This window comes from Necator americanus, chromosome IV, assembly GCF_031761385.1.
Source record: "Necator americanus strain Aroian chromosome IV, whole genome shotgun sequence".
In the NCBI taxonomy this organism is placed as follows: domain Eukaryota; kingdom Metazoa; phylum Nematoda; class Chromadorea; order Rhabditida; family Ancylostomatidae; genus Necator; species Necator americanus.
The window spans coordinates 14238696-14256629 of NC_087374.1; the positions used below are offsets into that span (position 1 = coordinate 14238696).

General features: G+C 40.5%; 1 protein-coding gene across 2 annotated transcripts; it reads right to left on the minus strand.

Annotated features, from left to right (window-relative positions):
- Positions 1–16209: 16209 nt before the first annotated feature.
- On the minus strand, positions 16210–17923 carry RB195_001239 (uncharacterized protein; the record flags this gene model as incomplete). 2 transcript variants are annotated; one of them, XM_064197927.1, is made up of 6 exons in its annotated part: positions 16210–16335; positions 16463–16538; positions 16655–16684; positions 16746–16772; positions 17341–17410; positions 17878–17923. In XM_064197927.1, the coding sequence occupies 6 exons, from the start codon at positions 17921–17923 to the stop codon at positions 16210–16212; spliced, it is 375 nt and encodes a 124-aa protein (XP_064053807.1). The 2 variants fall into 2 exon arrangements, with proteins under 2 accessions (XP_064053807.1, XP_064053808.1); XM_064197926.1 differs by lacking the exons at positions 16210–16335; positions 16463–16538 and having other exon boundaries at positions 16628–16772.
- Between the last annotated feature and the right edge of the window lie 11 nt (positions 17924–17934).

The window sequence follows — 17934 nt, forward strand, 5'->3', positions numbered from 1 at the left end:
TCGTTTATTGCAGGATCAAAAGATGAATAGATATGGATAAGAGAAAACGTTCATATGGAAAAAAAACGGCTTTTGTAATCTTTTAGCTCTTACTTTATGCTATAGCTCTTGAATTGATTTTCTTAGCTGTTATTTCTAGTTCTTTCATATCATTGTTATGTACAACTAACGGTGATAAAATGACACCAGCACAAGGAGTGACTTTGCTGGTTTCACCGGGACCATGCCAGGAAAGTAGGTATTAATGAGTTTATTTTGCATGTTGAAATGGTCTTCAACTAAGTCTCATTCAGCGTGGCGCAATGGAGATTCACTTTTTTGTTGATTTCCATCAAGACTTCCTTCTCTCCGTGGATTGCAAAAACTTTGGAACTTTCGAAATCATGCGTCCAAAGGCCGAGGTTTCATTGTCAGTAGTGATTATTAGTGGTTTGAGAGAACCTGAGATGAAAACAGACACTGCGGGATCATCTCAATTTGCTTTCAGTTTGGTTGCAAAAGAGTGGGTGGAGGGTATATCTAGTAACAGTTTTTGAGGGCTTGACTAGTAAGGCCATGAACTGACAGGGAGGGCAAAAGCTGCTGTCAGATCATGCCTCTAACTTTCAAAATCCAGGTTATGAGTCTGGAAGTGGTTCTTGTCATGAATAGAACTCAAATATAGTGCAGATATTTGCGGATATTCACCAGATATGACGTTGGCGAGCTCAACTACAGAATTTTCGAACATTTGTAGTTGGCTTGTAGCGTTGAAGGACCTGTTGAAGACGGAAGTCTTCAAATGACCGCTAACCACAAAAAACTGAAGTAGTTGGAACCTCTGGATCATCTTCTTCGAATAATGTTAAACATCACGTTAAACATTATTCGAAGAACTTCAAATTTTCGAATTTTAGCCTTGATTTCCACACTTAGCATTTATCATAGCATTTGAATGCGTCCTGATTTGATAACCGGATCCTGTTTCAAAAAATTTGCACGGCTATGCTAACTTTCAGGAGTAATCCAGGTGTTCTGCTGATTTTTGTGCATCCGACTGTCGCAATTATGATCGCTTTTATGGAGACCTGAGCGAGAAACTCGCCGTTGTCCATTGTCATCGCGAATTTTGTGGTTTGTGTAGGATTCTGAAAATGTCACAATGTTCTTCTGCGAATGATAAAATGTTTCTTCCTTCGGTGTTTTTGAAGGATCACTACTTTTTTGGACGGAATCTTTATGGAACCATTCACAGTGTTGCGCGCAAAACAATCATTGACAAGAATAACTAATTAGATTATTAGGGAAGACAACGGGGGTTGGAGGGAGTGGAGCCTGAGGAAGATGACAAAGCTTCAGAATTTCTATATTTCAGAACTGTATTCCTCAGTAATATTTTTCTTAATTAACAATTTCTTAGTAATGTTTGCAAAATCTCATGACAATCATGGGATGACTCATTCTCAATTTTTCACTCCAATTTTAGTTCAAAAATTATTTGCTTGCTTAAAGGCATCACTCCACGAATCTGGGGTGGTACGATTTTCCTGTGGAGTATTCGTATGCGGGATCGTAGATTATTGAGAGAAGTGTGATTCCGTCCATTTCTTCCTAATTGCCGTGGGTAAGGGCCCGGAAGATACGGCTTCGAGCGTTCCGACCCACTATTTTCCACAAGTAGTTCGATTGGAACGCGCTAGCCTTGTGCACATCTTCCGGACCGATTTTTACGGCAATTAGGAACAAAAGGACGGAATCAGCCCCCTTTCCATAATCTACTATCCCGTATACGAACACTCCACCTGAAATCCGCATCACCTCAGATTCGTGGTATGCTGCCTTTAATTTAGTCTATTTGTCATTCAGGGGTATTTTACTGTCCAACATTTTCCTGATCTTCTTAAAATAAGACTTTTGAATACACTTCATTTTTCTGACTAGTATCCTTTAAGGTAAATTTGTTTCCTATAAAGTAAAGTGTCTGGCGTTAATCAATCCACTTAGGATGCGCCTCCACATTCACTTCAATTCAGAATCATTCGAGGTTACGAACGTGTAACTGGCCTATACATGACTTCCTCGCAGACAACTCTGGTACCAATTTGTCGACCCCGGTGGGATTAAAGGTTTGGTGAGCACAAGGGTGGATTCGAACTTCCGATCGACCGACCAGATAGCGGAACCTCTTACCGATTGCGCTGCAGCCGCCCTCTTTTTTCTATATTTCTTGTTATTGAAATACGTTATGATGTTTGTCTTCTTTGTTTCTTCTACCAGAAGAACTGATATTCTGTGCTACTAATGGAAGTTGCAGTTGACCAGATGTTTTTTGTATTCCTACATATACGAAATAGCTTGCATTCATTAACATTATTCAGATAAATTACCTGCATCGTTTTGATGAAGATCGGTTCGTTCAAAGGAAAAAAGTGAAAAGTAAGGCAACAATGAAAAAGTTACAAGTTAAAGAGGGTATTTCAATTAAGGAAAAGAATTGAAAGCATACATGCGATAGTCGGAGCCGCTGCTCCGACCCCTTCACTTCTGGAGTGGGGAAGGGGGTTGGCGGAGGGACCCCTCCACTTTTATAAGGTTGGAGAGGGGATTCTCATCACTTGAGGTGCACCCAATGAGCAAGCCCTCCTCCACCTGACGGTCCGGATCCTCCCTATCGCACCTATGATTGAAAGGTTTTTTCAAAAATAGAACGTATAGAAGAAATTAAATTAAAACCTAGCTTAACTTAGAACTAAATACTTAGTTTGCTTAGCGTCACCCACCGTAATTTTTTATTATGCGTAAAATATGTACATGACTCTGTACTCCAGTAACTTTTTAAATTTACTTCAGCTGCGCCTAGACCTACGATTAAGCTCCTGACCTTAATTTCTCCATTTGTATTCAATTTCTAAGCACTTAGAAATAACTTTGCGTTACATAGTTAGAGTATCTTTGTATCTTGCACGACATGTTTTTCGAAAACTTTGTGAAATTGTACCGAACTATTTTTTTCTTTTTTTTTCTTCTCGAAGATCAAGGTGACATTGAAATGCACGTCTTCAATCTTTTCCGAAGATAAATTATTGACGAAGTCCGAGCCGGCGTTCTCGCAGTTCCCCATTTTATTCCCGCGCTGTGCGACAACGCATCTGTCCGGTTTGTAAGGGGCGCTAATATTGTGAGCGCTGGGATGATAAATGGAGCACGACACGTAAACATCTTGTAGGGCAATTTGAATAATTCAGACACGAGAAAAGGCTTATTAGGGCGCACAGGCCGTGTGAATGCCGTCGCGCAGCCAACGTACGCTGCCGACAACAAAATGTACATACTTGTGATCCGTTCCGTTTTCCCGCCGTAATGTGATCAACAGAGCGCTGCTCCAGTACTCTTTTTCCTATTTCTTAGTGTTCCTGAAGCACGAAAACAAGTCTTCCTTCTCTGATATAATCTGGTTAATCACAAAACAACAACTCCTGCATGTTTTCGGGAGATGCAAGAGGAGTGAGGAGAGGAGGATGGAAAAAAATAAAGAAAGAAAGATGGGGAGAAAGAAAGAAAAAAAGAATGAATGAATCAATAAATGAATGAATGAAACAAAAAAAGAGTAATTGAAAATCCCCATCGGAAATGTTTCTTGTAAAAGAGAGCCCCAGAACTTATAAAAAAAACAATGAGGAGCCGGGAAATGTAGAGATCCAAATGATTTCTTCTGATACGATTAAGGTTCACCCGGTAATAAATAGTAATGCATACTATTTCTGAATTAAAGTATACATGAAATAGGTAGACACAAAGGACATTAAGAATAGAAAAAAATAACAGTTGCACCTTAGAAAGATTAAAACTTTAGGAGAGGAAAAAATAGGATAACCAAATCAAAGAAAGCACTATTCTTCGTGTTAATACACTTTGGGTCGATTGTAATGCAATGGTAAGAGTTTTCATTGCGACTGCACCGTTGATGGTTCGAAACTGCCGCGGATCATCCAAGCCTTCTCTTCTTGTGAACTCGGTAAGTTGCTCAGGAAGAATACGAAGACTAACTTGACAGAGTGGATGGCCCTCGCCGTTGCTTGTATAGGCCGTTATCTCACGTGTCCGTTAGCTTCCCGAATTGAAATCTCAAAGGAATTGATTAATCCAAGGACTTGATTCTTAGTCCTTCAAAACTGCAAGTCCAAGAGAGAAAAACAGTTAGTTAGAGAGAAATTTACTCTGAGAAGCACTAGTATCGCCGAGAAGAGCGATCAATCAAGTAAAATTATCCACGTTTCGAATGAAATTGTTGGCAGCTGAGGTTGCAAAAAGTGCAAATCTTTGAAAAAAAAAACTAAAATACATGAGCGTTGTGGTTCAAAAGATATCTAGAGTTGATGTTAGAGGTTAGAGATCATTACGACAAAATATGCGTGTAGTTCTCTCGTTTGAGTTTTGTGATGAGCTTTAAGTATATTCCGGGCATTCCTTCAGTATTTCTTTGAAGAGGGACGTTTAGTGAAGTTACTACTTCAACGATAATTCTTCTGTTATTAGGTGCTTGTTCATCAATGAATAATGATTTTCGTTCATTAGCATCTCACTGGAAGGTCGCATTCTTTGAAAAACGTAACATATCGAATCAAATCCACAGGAGCTGCTTTTGGTTGTTTGGATAATGTGAGGGATCTACGGCAACTGAGACAAATTCCAGTTCCTTCTGCCAACATTGCATAACATGACATGCTGCCATGTTAGGTATGCTGGTTCCTCCATGATTAAAGTTCTCTTCAAGCACCTCACAAAGCACAAAATTTTGCTCGCTTAATTTCTAGAGATAAGATGAGGATTCTCGTGACACTTTGACGACAGCGCGACTCAACGGTGAGGCGTACAGTTTCCAACAGCTATTTTTTCATAAGTACCTAATTTTTCAAAAAAGTCCTTTGTTTTTGATTAATTTATTGTTTTCGAATAAATCACAAATATAGCTTGAAAAGGTCGATTGACTTATCCCACACGCCAGATACGCAAAAAAGCTCCCCGGGGGTTAAGTTCGGTACCTAGTCGATGCGTGCCTGCTTGTATAACGCTCACATGCATAAATCATTCCTAGCGGTTCCCAAAGAAAAGAGAAAAAGTCACGAAGCGCAGCGACAAATAGTGTCAATTCTCATTCTCATGTGGACCGAATTGCTCTTCTGAAAACTGCGCTGAATTTGTGTCCTTTCAGAAACATTATGCGCCAGAGTTTAGCGAAGAAGAAAAGCAAGCGATATGCTGATTATATTTGTGCTGACTACTCGACCAGAGGTCGTGCTTTCGCATTTGTACTTCTGGTAGGGTTCGTGTTGGTTTTCAGAGGAAAGGGCATTCCTACAATCCACGAATGTTTACGTTTGTTTATGACTCAAGTATCAACTAGCACGTGTAGTACACAAGCAGGGGTTTTTGTTTGCACTTCGTTTTGCCACTCAGTTCTTGTTACACCAGATGTTCGGGCGGAGTACGAGCTTAAATCGCTAATAAAAGCTATGCGCCGATGATTGGCAGCTTCGTTCGTGTACATATCAAAGTTTTGGGTGGTCCAAAACGTTGAGATACGAACATTTCCTTCTCGATCTCCGTGCGTGGTTGAGTGTCGCTTTTTTTCTTCTGCTCCGCTACGAATAGCTTATTTATGCTTCTTCCAATTCATCACATTCACTCTTTGGCCTTTCGGTGTCCGCCGTTCATTTATCTCCGCCCGGATGTTCGACCTGAAGAAAATTCTGGTCGATTTTCCTTCGCGGCTCGAGGACACTTGCTCTTTCTATAGCAACATCTTTGCAGGCTATTCTATGAAGCTTCACAATGGATTTTCTCACTTCAGCATATTCTTGGAAGTTTGCTCACTCAACATTTTCTTTCTATTAATGTCTACTCGTATTTTAGAAGCTTGAGCAACATCTCCGGAAATAAGCGATGGTGCGAAGCACCTTCAATTTTCTTCCTATTTTATCCACTACACATGACATGAAAACAATAGGAAAAAAAAAATAAATTTCCTAGATGTTTTGAAAATCTTCAGGATTTAACAGACAGAACTATCCAAATTTTCAACTTCTATGTCCATTTTTAATAAAGCCACTTCACAACCACTGACAGGAACAATTAATACAACAAGAAAACTAAAATATCAGGAAAAAGATGTTTTTGAAGCTATGGAGTGCTACGAAATTTTCAAACGTGTAAACTGATAACATCTTTCGATCTCTAGAATCCATGGAATATAGTGCTGTGAGCAAATAATCAGATTCGGTCCATAAGTTACATAATGTACCTCACCAATGGACACTTTGTTCTTCCAGTGTTAAGCAGTCCACCGTGTTAAATGTTCACTCGATTCGCGATCTCCAAATTTCCCCTGAACAGAAAGAAAGAAAGGCGCCTAACGGAACCGACCCAAAAATGTTCCTTCAAAATTCCGGAAAATTCAAGGAACATGCATGTTGGGAGATAAGATATGCATGGAAAGGACATTGAAAAACGAATTCCGAATATGTTCTCTTCACTTTCGAAAACGCTCGGGTTGGTGAGCTATACCTCATTCTCGATGATTACATATCTCTACATCTATGATGTGTAAACTTCTAGAAGTCTCTAAATCCATAATTTCCAGGCAGAAGATACCGTAACTACGTGATCCATGCAGAGCTGTTTCGTAATGTTTGCAAAAATTGCACCTTGATTTTGAATTTGGTTTAATGTTGTCCCACACTTTCCCGCTCTCTTCTTTCTTTCTTTTTTGGTATTTCAAGAAATCACTTGAGAAATTCGAAATGATCACCATTTGAGGACTCAGAACCCCCAAAAATTGAACAAAAGGCCCGTAAGATTGAAACTAAATAATTTAAACACTAGAAAGCAAAGAATCGTGCAGCAAGCTGCAGCGTGGACAATACAAAGAGCTATTTTGAAAAAGAAGTCATCGATTCCTTTCCTCTCTATCGCATAGTATTGCTTATTTGATTATATTTTTTTTGGAGTGCTTCCTTCTTTAACCGCATACTCCCTCGTGCATCCTTTGAATGTCTCTCATAGAGTTTAAATCCCTTGATCTCTCCCTATGACTTCTTCTCGAGAAGGAACTTTATTTTGCACCTCCCTCTTGACCATTTGGCCTCTTTCACGTGTCCTCATAAGGAGTATCATGGAAACCTAATCGTTTTTTTTCCATTTGCTCTGCTTAATCATGCGTTTATTTTTTATTTATATCAGCTTTAAAGCATAAGTTACTGTTTAGGTTTCCCTCAATTTTTTGCTTTTTTACAAAATTTGTGATTTTTGCTTTTTGTCTAGTAAATTATGGCCTGACTACTCTTCTCATAGTATTGAGAAGACAAACTCGCTTGTATGTGCAAACTTGGCTTTGCCAGGTTGGTACGACTCACGAAGAGCCCAAAACGGTAGCGAGAAGCGCAGGGGTTATCGGCCAAGGCTATTTTCTGTGTTTTCTTGTCTTATTTGCTATACTTGCTAGATGCACTAGGAAATCCTGAAACGCCTCGTTTTTCAAAGTTATTTGCTCTGGAAGGGTACACAATCAGCAGCGTTACTAATGTATCCTTCGTATTTGCGTAGAAGCCCAGGTTTTTTGATCTACGTGCCGTCTGTAGCTCACTGCCGAAATGAAAATGTTTTCTAGGATTCTACAGACATGTGCGCTGAGCTATAACTGAGAAATAATTGTTAACGATGGGTGTTCGCTTCGCTTATTGTTTACTCTTTATGCATCTGTGTTTACCGCTTATCCATCCTTGCGGATCCTTAAAGTAAGTTAGGGTTGGTGTGGCGCAGTCGGTTAGAGATCCGTTGTAGCCACACGGTCAAGGGTTTGAAACCGCCCTTGTGCAAACCAAGCCTTTCATCCCTCCGGTGTTGATAAATTGGTACCAGACTTGTCTGGGAGGATGAAAACACTGACTTGATCATCAGCTGGCCCCCGCAAGTCTTACGAATTCCAGTAAAACGCGCTGCTGTATCCCAAGTGGATTGATGCGCCAGTGACTTTATCCTTTTAAAGTAATTTATTGTTCCACATCACTAAACAAATCGTTGTTAACAATAAGAAGTACCGTTTGCACAATGTCCAGTGATTAATCAGGACGTTGACTAATATGCCATTATGAGTTGCGTCGTTCGATATGCAGACTACGTGTGGTATTCCTGGTCCTTATCGTTTATGCATTTGACTCGATCTGAAAAATTGCCATTAGGTCAAAATTCAAGTTGTTGTACTCCATTTATGAGGTTGTCCGTGGGAATCATTCAGTTTCAACTCTGCCAGGAAAGGAAGGAGGAAAAGAAGGTGTGAAAAGCGAGAAAGAACTAAAATCCTACCCGTTGTTAAGAGGAGACATGTCATAGTTTGCATGGGTCAATGATAAAGCAAGGTAAGAGCGAATTTCTCATTTCATCCGCATTTGTTTATGCTTGTTGAGGAAACGGAAACTGTGAGAAATTTCATTTGCGCTTTTTTGAAGTTATCAGGGGGTATGGAAAAATTTTTTTTTTCAGCTATGATCTCTACAACCTTCCAACCCTCTTGTCCTAACCACTTATTTGGACTCAAGCTGATGTTCCAGATCCGACGCTTAAAGTTTGTCAATAAAGAAAGTTGTAAAGCTTTGTTTGGAACAGCGTTCGCTGGCCTGGTACTGAGGTGTTTGGTGTCAGGTAGCGTGGATGCATTAGGAAGTGTTTGCAAAGCGCTCTCAGTTCCTTGTAATCAATCCCTCTCGGACACTGGATAACCCATACCTGGATATGGGGGTTGAGCACGAAGTGACGCACCGATAGGGCACGTTTGCACTGTTCTTTATCGACGTAAAGCTCCGTCGTTTAAAATTTCCAATTGAAAAATGTGACAGCCGTTGATTACTAGCATAGTCCTGCTTTCTGTAACCCTTACCCTCATTCATCGTTTAACGATCTTTTTCAGCCACTAGCGCCAATTGGATGTACTATTAGTTTTTTTTTTCTGTAAAAGCATAATGCTTTATGGTTGGTGTGTGGAGATAACGGCAGAAGAACGAGTTTTGCAATGAACGTTGCAAATTCGTTAAAGCTGCGCTCCTTAATGATATGGGTAATCGGCGAATGGTCGACGGGCGAAGGGTGGTTTTATGATCGGCGTTTATTGCTGGAAACGGCAGTGCAGATGGCTCGTGCATCCGAACAAGAGGATTGGACTAGATCGCCTGCTCGGCCCCGATCATACGCTACTGCCTTATGGCACTGACTTGGTCCACCGAACGATTCAGACCACCTCAGAAAGTTCCGCGTTATTTTTCACTCGTCGTTCTTCGAAATGCTGGTTACCCACAGTGTCGTAATCCTTTCTTCTGATTATTGCTGCAAACCATCAACCATTGTTTTTTTCTGGGATTTTCTTCCTCAATATGCAGACATGTGCTCTTAATTCATTTTGCGAAGAAATATGAACGAAAAAGTTTGCTGATTTTGCTCTGTTAGTGCTTTTAGTGTGTTGATGGTTAAGAGCTTTAAAAAGGTTTTTTTTTCTCTTCTGGCCTTTTTCTTCTGTTTATTTACTTCTTGCTGCGGAAAACGTTAGTTTTCAGACTTTTCTTTAAGCTAAGACAAGCCATGCTCATCTCCCAGATGACTGTTACATCTCATCCTTTCTATATCCATGAATTATTACTTTGAGCGTCTCTCTTTCAGTTTTGTAATCTTTTGATTCCGTGCTGTTCCAAAAGATCCAAAGTAGTGTTGGTTCAGGGGATTTTCTTTCTTGACTCAAGGAGTATTGGACCAATTTTTTACTTGCAAAGATATTTCGCAGGATGTTTTTCGAATATATCTATATACTCTTTCTCTTTAACTGTTGCGAAGTATTGCAATAGTCAAGAGTTGTTTTGTTCCGCACCGAGTCACTCAGTGTCAGCAAGCTGCGGTAATTTATCACGTGTCGTGGTGGTGAATGAATGTTCTGCTGTTTATTTCTTTCCCCCTGGCTGCATTACATTTATAGTCCATTCCGGATTCCATTTCTCACTCTTTTACGCTTTAATCCGGAGCTTCTGCTCCCCCCCCCCCCTTCTCCGCACTCGAAAGCTTATTAAGGCTGCATCTTGACCTTCTCATTACTCCACTGGTGGTCGAAAGCTAAGATGGAAGAATTTTTCGATGTCCTCTTCAGGCTAAGGAAAGCTAACTGTTAAAGAAAGGTGAGCATAAAATGAAGAACTTAGCGATGAAACTTGGGAGGGAACTATGTACACGATGCCGGCACCTAATTTCTAGAACCCGTTCGGGGATCGCCTGAAAGGAAGGAATTCTTAAGTCTTTTGATAAGAATTGATAAGAATCCATTTTTATGGAACATAAACATGCATTTCACAAAATTTCAGGTTCACTTCAGTGACTCCTACATACATGCTAGCATATACATTCTTTTCTCTTTTATTATTGTTAGTGAATTTTTTCTTTTTTCATTATTGAACGAACCATTCAATTTAAGTTCATGTGGGCGTTGCTATTCATGTTTTCTTCTTGTGCTGTGTAACCTACATTTTGTCGGCCGCAAAATTTCTTAAAGGTGGTTGCTAGAAGTACGAGCAAACCTCTCTTATTTCCGCAGATACAGCGACAAACCTACTGTCACTGTTTTGACACTGTTTTGCGGAAATTCTCAGGCCTTCTTCTTCTTTCTCTTCCCACTTTTTTCCGTGCGGAACTCCTTTCTTCGTTTTTTCTAAGGATCTTTTAATAGCTGAAATCCCGCAAAAGTCAAGTCGTGGTGTTTCTTCTTCTTGAACAGAGAGAACAAATAGGTCGGGTCTGAGCCTACATGGGGAATCACTGGATTGAAACAATTGGTACTGCAGTGGACGAGGGAGGTGCTATAATTGTTTTCGCAACAGTCGCATGTACTCCGTGATACGGCAAGAATCACCTGCCTGCGTTTCGCGACACTTAGCGGCTTCCGTGCATCAAAGCTGGCGCAAATGTTTGCGTTACGTTGCGATCTGCGGCGGTCCGGCACTCAATTCTTGTTCGCCGGACAGCGCTGTTTTAATGCTGTCCACCTTGCGATTAACCACATGAAACTATACAAAAAGTTTCTTTCCTTTGAAATCTCCACTTTTTTCCGTTTATCCTCCTCTGCTTGGACACTGTGTTTGGACATGCGATTGGCAATTGTTGTATCGCGCTTTTCTGTGGAACTTTCGTCAAGGCCGTGACGCTCTTCATTATGCGAATGGCCCAGCGCTCGGTTCGAGTGCCGCCGAACGACTGATGAGCTGGAATTCCTCAGGACTCGTTTTTAGCAACAATAACCTAGTCGACATTAGTGCAAAAATGGTAATGCGGTAGCGAAAAATTCCTCAGGCCGTCTGTGACCTCGTTCTCCTGTGTTCTTATTGCTTCCTTGCTGTGCTTCTCAGTTTCTCTGGATTCGTTTCCAATATAGTTCCCTTATTCTTTCTTCCACTAACAAGCCTAGTGATCCTGTTGACATTTCAACAGACACGCAGCTACCAACTACTTTTCAGTACTAACTGCGTTAAAAATTCCGTGCTAAATTTCGCATTCACTTTTCTCGTTGTCTCGCAGTTTTCTCTTATCGATTTGGCATTGTTTTTTTTTTGTTTCAGCTTAGAATAATTAATGTTTTTGTGAAGGGATTGCTTTGTTAAAGTGTTTGCTTGAAAAACCTAAATGAAAGTAATCTGTTCTTGTGCATTCAAGACAGTGGCGGTCGGCAGAAATTCTCCTGAAGGGAGTAGCCAACAAGAAATTTGCACAACTTGTTGAAAAAAGATATGGCTCTTGAACAATAAACAGGCGTAGCTGGAATTTTATTGAAAAATTATGTATGTTTGCTCAATAATCTACATACGAGCTTTTGAAAAATTTGTGTATGCTTCCGACATTTTCGCTGAAAAACCTTCAGGGCGTCGCACCCTTCGTTTCAGGGCGTGGCAGCTGAGAGGTAAAAGAGGACACAACGGTGTATCTACAACTTGGAAGCGAATCTAAAATCTGAAATTTCTAAAATTTTCGAAACTTCAGCGTGTTTTAAAGTAATTGGAGCGTGATTATTGTACTGTCGTGTGATCACAGAAATGGGAAACTTCGGAAAATGCTTATTCAAAGCTTCCTGTCTTCTTTCTTCTGCCTTTTCACTACGTATTTACTGTATTTGTTTCGTATTCATCGTCGTCACATCCTTTTTGGCCCGGAATTGAGCGTAAATAATGAATTAGGTTTACAGTACATCTTAGTAAGCTTTGGCAAAAAATCTTAGCATTCATTTTCTATGAATATTTTTGGAAATACTGGCCTCCTCTGCGAGAACACAGTCGCCTGATGTCGTCGTCTGTTTATTGTGTGTTGCCAGTAGCATACAGATGATAATTTCCTACTTTTTACTCGTGTCTTCCTGAGAGCGACCTTCAACGGATATAAAATGGAGTAGTTAGTCGAGCAGGCCTTGGCCTCAACTACTGGCTTTGCCAAAAACTCAAGTGGGTTAAGGTTTCTTCAATTGAAAAGCCAATTTTGGTGCGCGGTCAAGTGGTGGCGCCTCTGTAGTCGCCGGCACTTTTGTTTTTCAAAACACCTTGATGCCCATCAATGTGGACCAGAACTGAGGGTGAAAAAAGGTGTGCGTTTGGCGGTAAAAATGAGTGAGTTGCGGCACGCAACATACCGCGGTTGCACGAGTGAACATAAGCACTGGCGAGCGTAAAATGCACGAGCGGCGTGCACTTGCAGAGGAATTGAGTTCCAAGGTCAACTGCTTTTAAAACTTTTTTCGTACCTTAGCTTGATATCAGCGAGTAGCATGTCAAACATCTCTCGGGGCCCACCTGCCCTTAAGAAAAATTCCGCGTTTGGAAAAACACCTGGCTCCGTATCCTACGCAAATTTGCACTCAAACTCTTTTAGTCGTCCTGATTTGTCAGTATGGGCTGTGATCGCAGCAAGAACATCGTTGGAAAACTTTTCATTCATGGAAATGTTGAAATTTGCTCTCAAGCAGCGGAAAAAAAGTTGAACGAAGACTATTTACTTTTTATTATTTGAACCTATTTTATTATTTGAACGGGGATAACACAGTACATAGCGGGTGTCCGATAATGCGGCCGAATTAATTTTAATCTATAGAAGTCGATAATTACACTGCTGTTGTGTTTTTGAGAGATAGGAATCAAAATCACACTACTGCTCAGTGAAACTAGTTTTGATGCAGTGGCAATCTCCAATACTGTAACCAAATCATTCTGAGTGAGTTGAGAACTTAAGGGATACGTTTAGGACAGAATCGGTTAATATTTCTCTGAACTGGTGAAATAAGTTGCTCGAACATCATGTGAAGTTCGAAGAAATGACAATTCAGATCCCGGCTTTACTTTTTTTGCTTTCAGTATTTCTAAAGGGAGAAATCCAACACATGCTTGTGAATAATTGTAGCTGCCTTGGAATATAACCCTGCGGTTAACACCTTTGTTCTTGCGAGTTCTGGTATTAAATTTGAAACCGGCGCTAGTAGCGAACTGACCTCTGCTGCCCACCGACGCCAACACTTCTAATCGGCACGCCTTAATGATGATACTTTCATAATCCTGCAGGAGAATCCAGTCGTCACTTTAATGTGACGAGCTATGGGATGCGGTTGCTACGGTCTTAGTGCTAGCCCTCCTGCTTCTTACTCACCTTTTCTTCTATACATTTATTTATCTATTTCTACACTTAAAAAAATTAAAACATTGATCAAACAATGTTTAGTTTTTCATCTCACGACTGTTGCGGCGATAGATTTGCGTGGCTTTGTTAAAATTGATCCACTCAGTAATTATCTTTTCTTTAGTGCTTATACACTGTGCTTTATTGGAAGGTGAAGTGGTTATTGACTATCCTGTTGTCTTTCAAAATATTTATTTGTTTATGAACCGAATTGCTTCATTAGATCACGCTAATCCCCTACTTTCAAATCGAATTTTCTTTTTTAATCCAAAGAAGTAACGCTGATTTTAGTTCCTCCTCAATTACTCCAGCACTGATACGTTGGCCAAGTATAGCTGGATCAAAGCGAAATGAAGCACGGCGCAGTTGCGCAAGCAGCTGCGCCAGAGGCAACGCGGTGGAGACAGCTTCGGAAACGAATTGGGACCATTGCGAACTGCGGCGATGGGTGGTGCTGGCAAAGATTCCACCACGATCCCAACCGCTACCTACGCCCACTGCGTTGCTTCGAGCGCTGCTGCTTGCGCAACTGTGCCGTGCTTCATGTCGCTTTGACCCTCCTACAGCCCTACTCCACTGCTACAGTAAGAAGTGGTTTATTATTTCTTGACAAACATGCGCCGTCTTTCACTCTTTCATTCCCGAGATAATGAAACTTCTCACACTCCTTGGATTTCTTCCTGGAGTCTTTTGCTTGTATTTGCAAAACTCATTTCTTGTGAATCTTTGTTTAACAAAAGAAAGGAAACGGAGCGCTGCAGGAAAAGAGTGATATTAATGATAATAATGTGGTGAAGTGATGAGCAGAATAATGAAATGAAATGTGGCTCGTATGAAAGAAAGGAAGGAGAAAAAAGGAACTATCTGATTGTGTCCCAAGCGATGCCTCGAGACCAGGTGATACCCTGCAGTGATATGAACCCTTCTGGAAGAAATTCCCTCCTGTTTTTTTTTTTCAAAATGATCTTGCAAAATGCTCCTCAATAAAACTAAAATATTACATAGCTTAGAAGTTGAGATGTTTAATGGGAGATCTACATCTGTAGCATTCCATACACGTTTTTTTCTGACGTTCAACATTTTTTTTGCAGCGGAATCAATGGTGCACTTTTAAGGCGTTTGTGTACCGACAGCGACCTTTTCTGCAAAGTTTATCGGACACGGGGTCGGAATGTGGCATTTAATCTTTCCTTTCCTCAGAATCAGATCGGAAGCTTGTTAGTTTAACTTTTTTGCCTTTCACTCGGTTCTACTTGCCCAGTATTTACATGTGCCTCATCCCGAATTCCTTCTTTCGGATTTGATACAAAAGTGCTCCGTACATCTCATCAAATACAACAACGACTCGGCGGGTTTTTCTTGGCAAATGTCCTTAAATCTTCCAGAAGTGCAAAAGTTCGACTTTCCTTGAATCTTGGCATAGAGATTGCAACTTGTTGATAGTCGAATAAATAATAATAATAAATTTGTTAACAATCTTGGCTGTTGCTTAAATTCGACTATCAACAATGTCCTTAAATCATCCATGAAAACGTCTAAAATAAATAAAAATAACGTGCTACTTCAATTCGTTAACGAAACGCAAACACTACTCCATAACTCTATTTTCGATTTGTCTGCAACTACTATTTCAGCGCTTCCGTTCATCTGCTTTGAATATAGCATAGCACGAAAACTGAAAAAAAAATTGTTGCAGTATACTTTTTGTTGCAATCCGCTGAAAATTAGATGGAAATTGCTATGACAATGACGACAACTAAAAATTGCGTTGAAGCATGACCGCGTTGGCGGGCAAATTATATTTGACACAATTTTTGTGTCCTTCCCACACAAAGTTTCCTGCGTAAAGTATAACTTTTAGTAGAATATATTTGATACATATTTTTTTGTCCTAGTGCCAACCAAGCTTTTCATCCCTCTGTGGTCGATTAATTGGTACGAGACTTGCTTGGGAGGATAAGAACAGTTGGTTGATCATCGGCTTGTCCCCGCCTTTGAGGTCCATTAATGTATGTGTGCAGGGCTAGCCAAAGTATCTTGTCAATGCTCTTATCTTCCGATACAAATCTGTACCAGCCTGTCAAGCCCTTTACTTCAGAAAAAATACTGACCAGATTCTTCGGAGGACATTGCACAGGCCACATTGGTTCGCCTGGTGCGGTATTGAACCGTTGACCGCACAGAACTAGCAGCCAAACAACTTATCACTGTGCTGCTCAACCGGCTCATTTTTTCTTTACAAATCCGAATCTTAACAACCGCCAATAATAGAACGTGCAAGAGACCTTAATATTTTCACAGCTTTTTACAGGTGCTAAGGGGTATTCGAGTAAAATTGAAGGTAAAAGTGTGTTTTTTATGTAATGTGTAATCTGCGTTTGGAAGTTAATTTTATGCACTTTTGATTTGATACAATTCAAGGTGCCCTCACTGTATCATGATAAAACACATTTTTTCTTCGCAAACTCTTTTTAGAAGCATTAAACATATTCTCTATAACTTGAGACCACACTTAGTGCTATGACATTTCATATGGGTTGTAGAATTTGTTTGAGACAAGCTTTGTTTGGATGATTCTTTTCCACATCTTCGGTGAATCCCTATTCCATTGTTGCTGTTCTGTACACAGTTTCTCTTTGAGAAATGAATGAACTCACATTCCGCATTGAACAGTCGGAAACATGAAACTTTGCTGACACAGCTATTTTTACAAGTCGCTCTATTCATAAAATCGCTCAGCGCCTACCTCACCTTGAGTGTTCAAATATAATACAAATGGGAGAGGAAATCGACCCATACGTTCATCCCTTTTAATTGGAAGCCTGAAAGAGGAGATTTCCTTCCATTATTCCCTTCTGAATGAACAAAAAACAATATCTTTGGGTATAAATTTTAATTTCTTTTAGAAAATTCAAGTTTTCTTTTTCTTATTATATGCCTTTTCAGCTTTGCAGAATTGATTGCACTCCTTAAGTCTCCTAAAGTTGTTGTGGTTCATTCCGCATCCTCCATATAAAAACCTCACGCACTTCCCTTTTTCCTTGTCAAAACCATATCTATAAACAGCAAACCTAAGTTTTGATAATGTCCATAAATATCGTTATTGAAAATGAATGGTTGTACAGCATCCCTGTCTCATTCCATTCCATAATAACTAATTTTTAATAACTTCACAATCTTTTAAATGGGGATACACTCGAGCAACTACCGTAACAACTAATCAGTCTTATTCTTGATAATAGTTTTGAATTTAAAGATTTATGTAACTTACTTATCTGAACTAGTGAGTTTTGTATTTTTTCGAAAGAATTGAGCTCACTTAGCGAGTTTGGCGACGAGATGATTTCACCGTGAGGACAATAATATGGCAATGTAAAAATATTCAAAGTTCTTTTTTTTTAAAACACGAACAAAGAGCTGACGCATTTAGTGTCAATCAGGTGAAGACGCGGCGCGAACCTCTTGACAATAACTCTCTTCACAGTATCTCTGCGATAAAGCCATCTTGCAGTACCTTTCGCTTGTCCTCACCTTTTCGTCACCTGTTCTTTCATTCCTCTGAGCCCGTGCGCCGCTTTCTAATTTCTTGTTCAGCAATATTTTTAGAATCACTACCACATTTACCTCTTCAGTTTCTTATCACACGGTCCTTTGAACAAAGGCTCCTCACAGTATCTCGTCGCCGCAGTGGCCACTGCAATAGAATGCTCGCTTAAAGGCAGCATACCACGAATTTGAGGTGGCGCAGATTTCAGGTGGAGTATATACGGGGTCGCAGATTATGGAGAGGGGATAGTTCCGCTCATCCTTCCTGCATCACTTCAAACCTCCAGAATGCTGCTTTGTACGATGCCATCTATTGCAACGCTCCACCCCTTGCGCCGCCTCCACCCTGCGATTCGTCGAAAATCAATTCGGACTGCCCCTATAGGCAGTAAGGGACGCTACGCGTGGAAGGGTGGCGCGCTGCAATAGGAGGCGTCGTACAGACAGCATTCAGGGGCCGGCTGCTTGCAGCGATTCAGGGAGAGATGAGCGGAACCACCCCGGTCTCCATAATCTACGACCACGTATACGGATACTCCACTTGGAGTCCGTACCACCCCAGATTCGTGGTATGCTCCTTTTAAAGAATGATCTCATAGAGTGTGAAACACTTACCAGAGACTAGGCATAGAAGAACCAAAAGGAGAATCAGTGTTCTCATTCCAAGTGGTA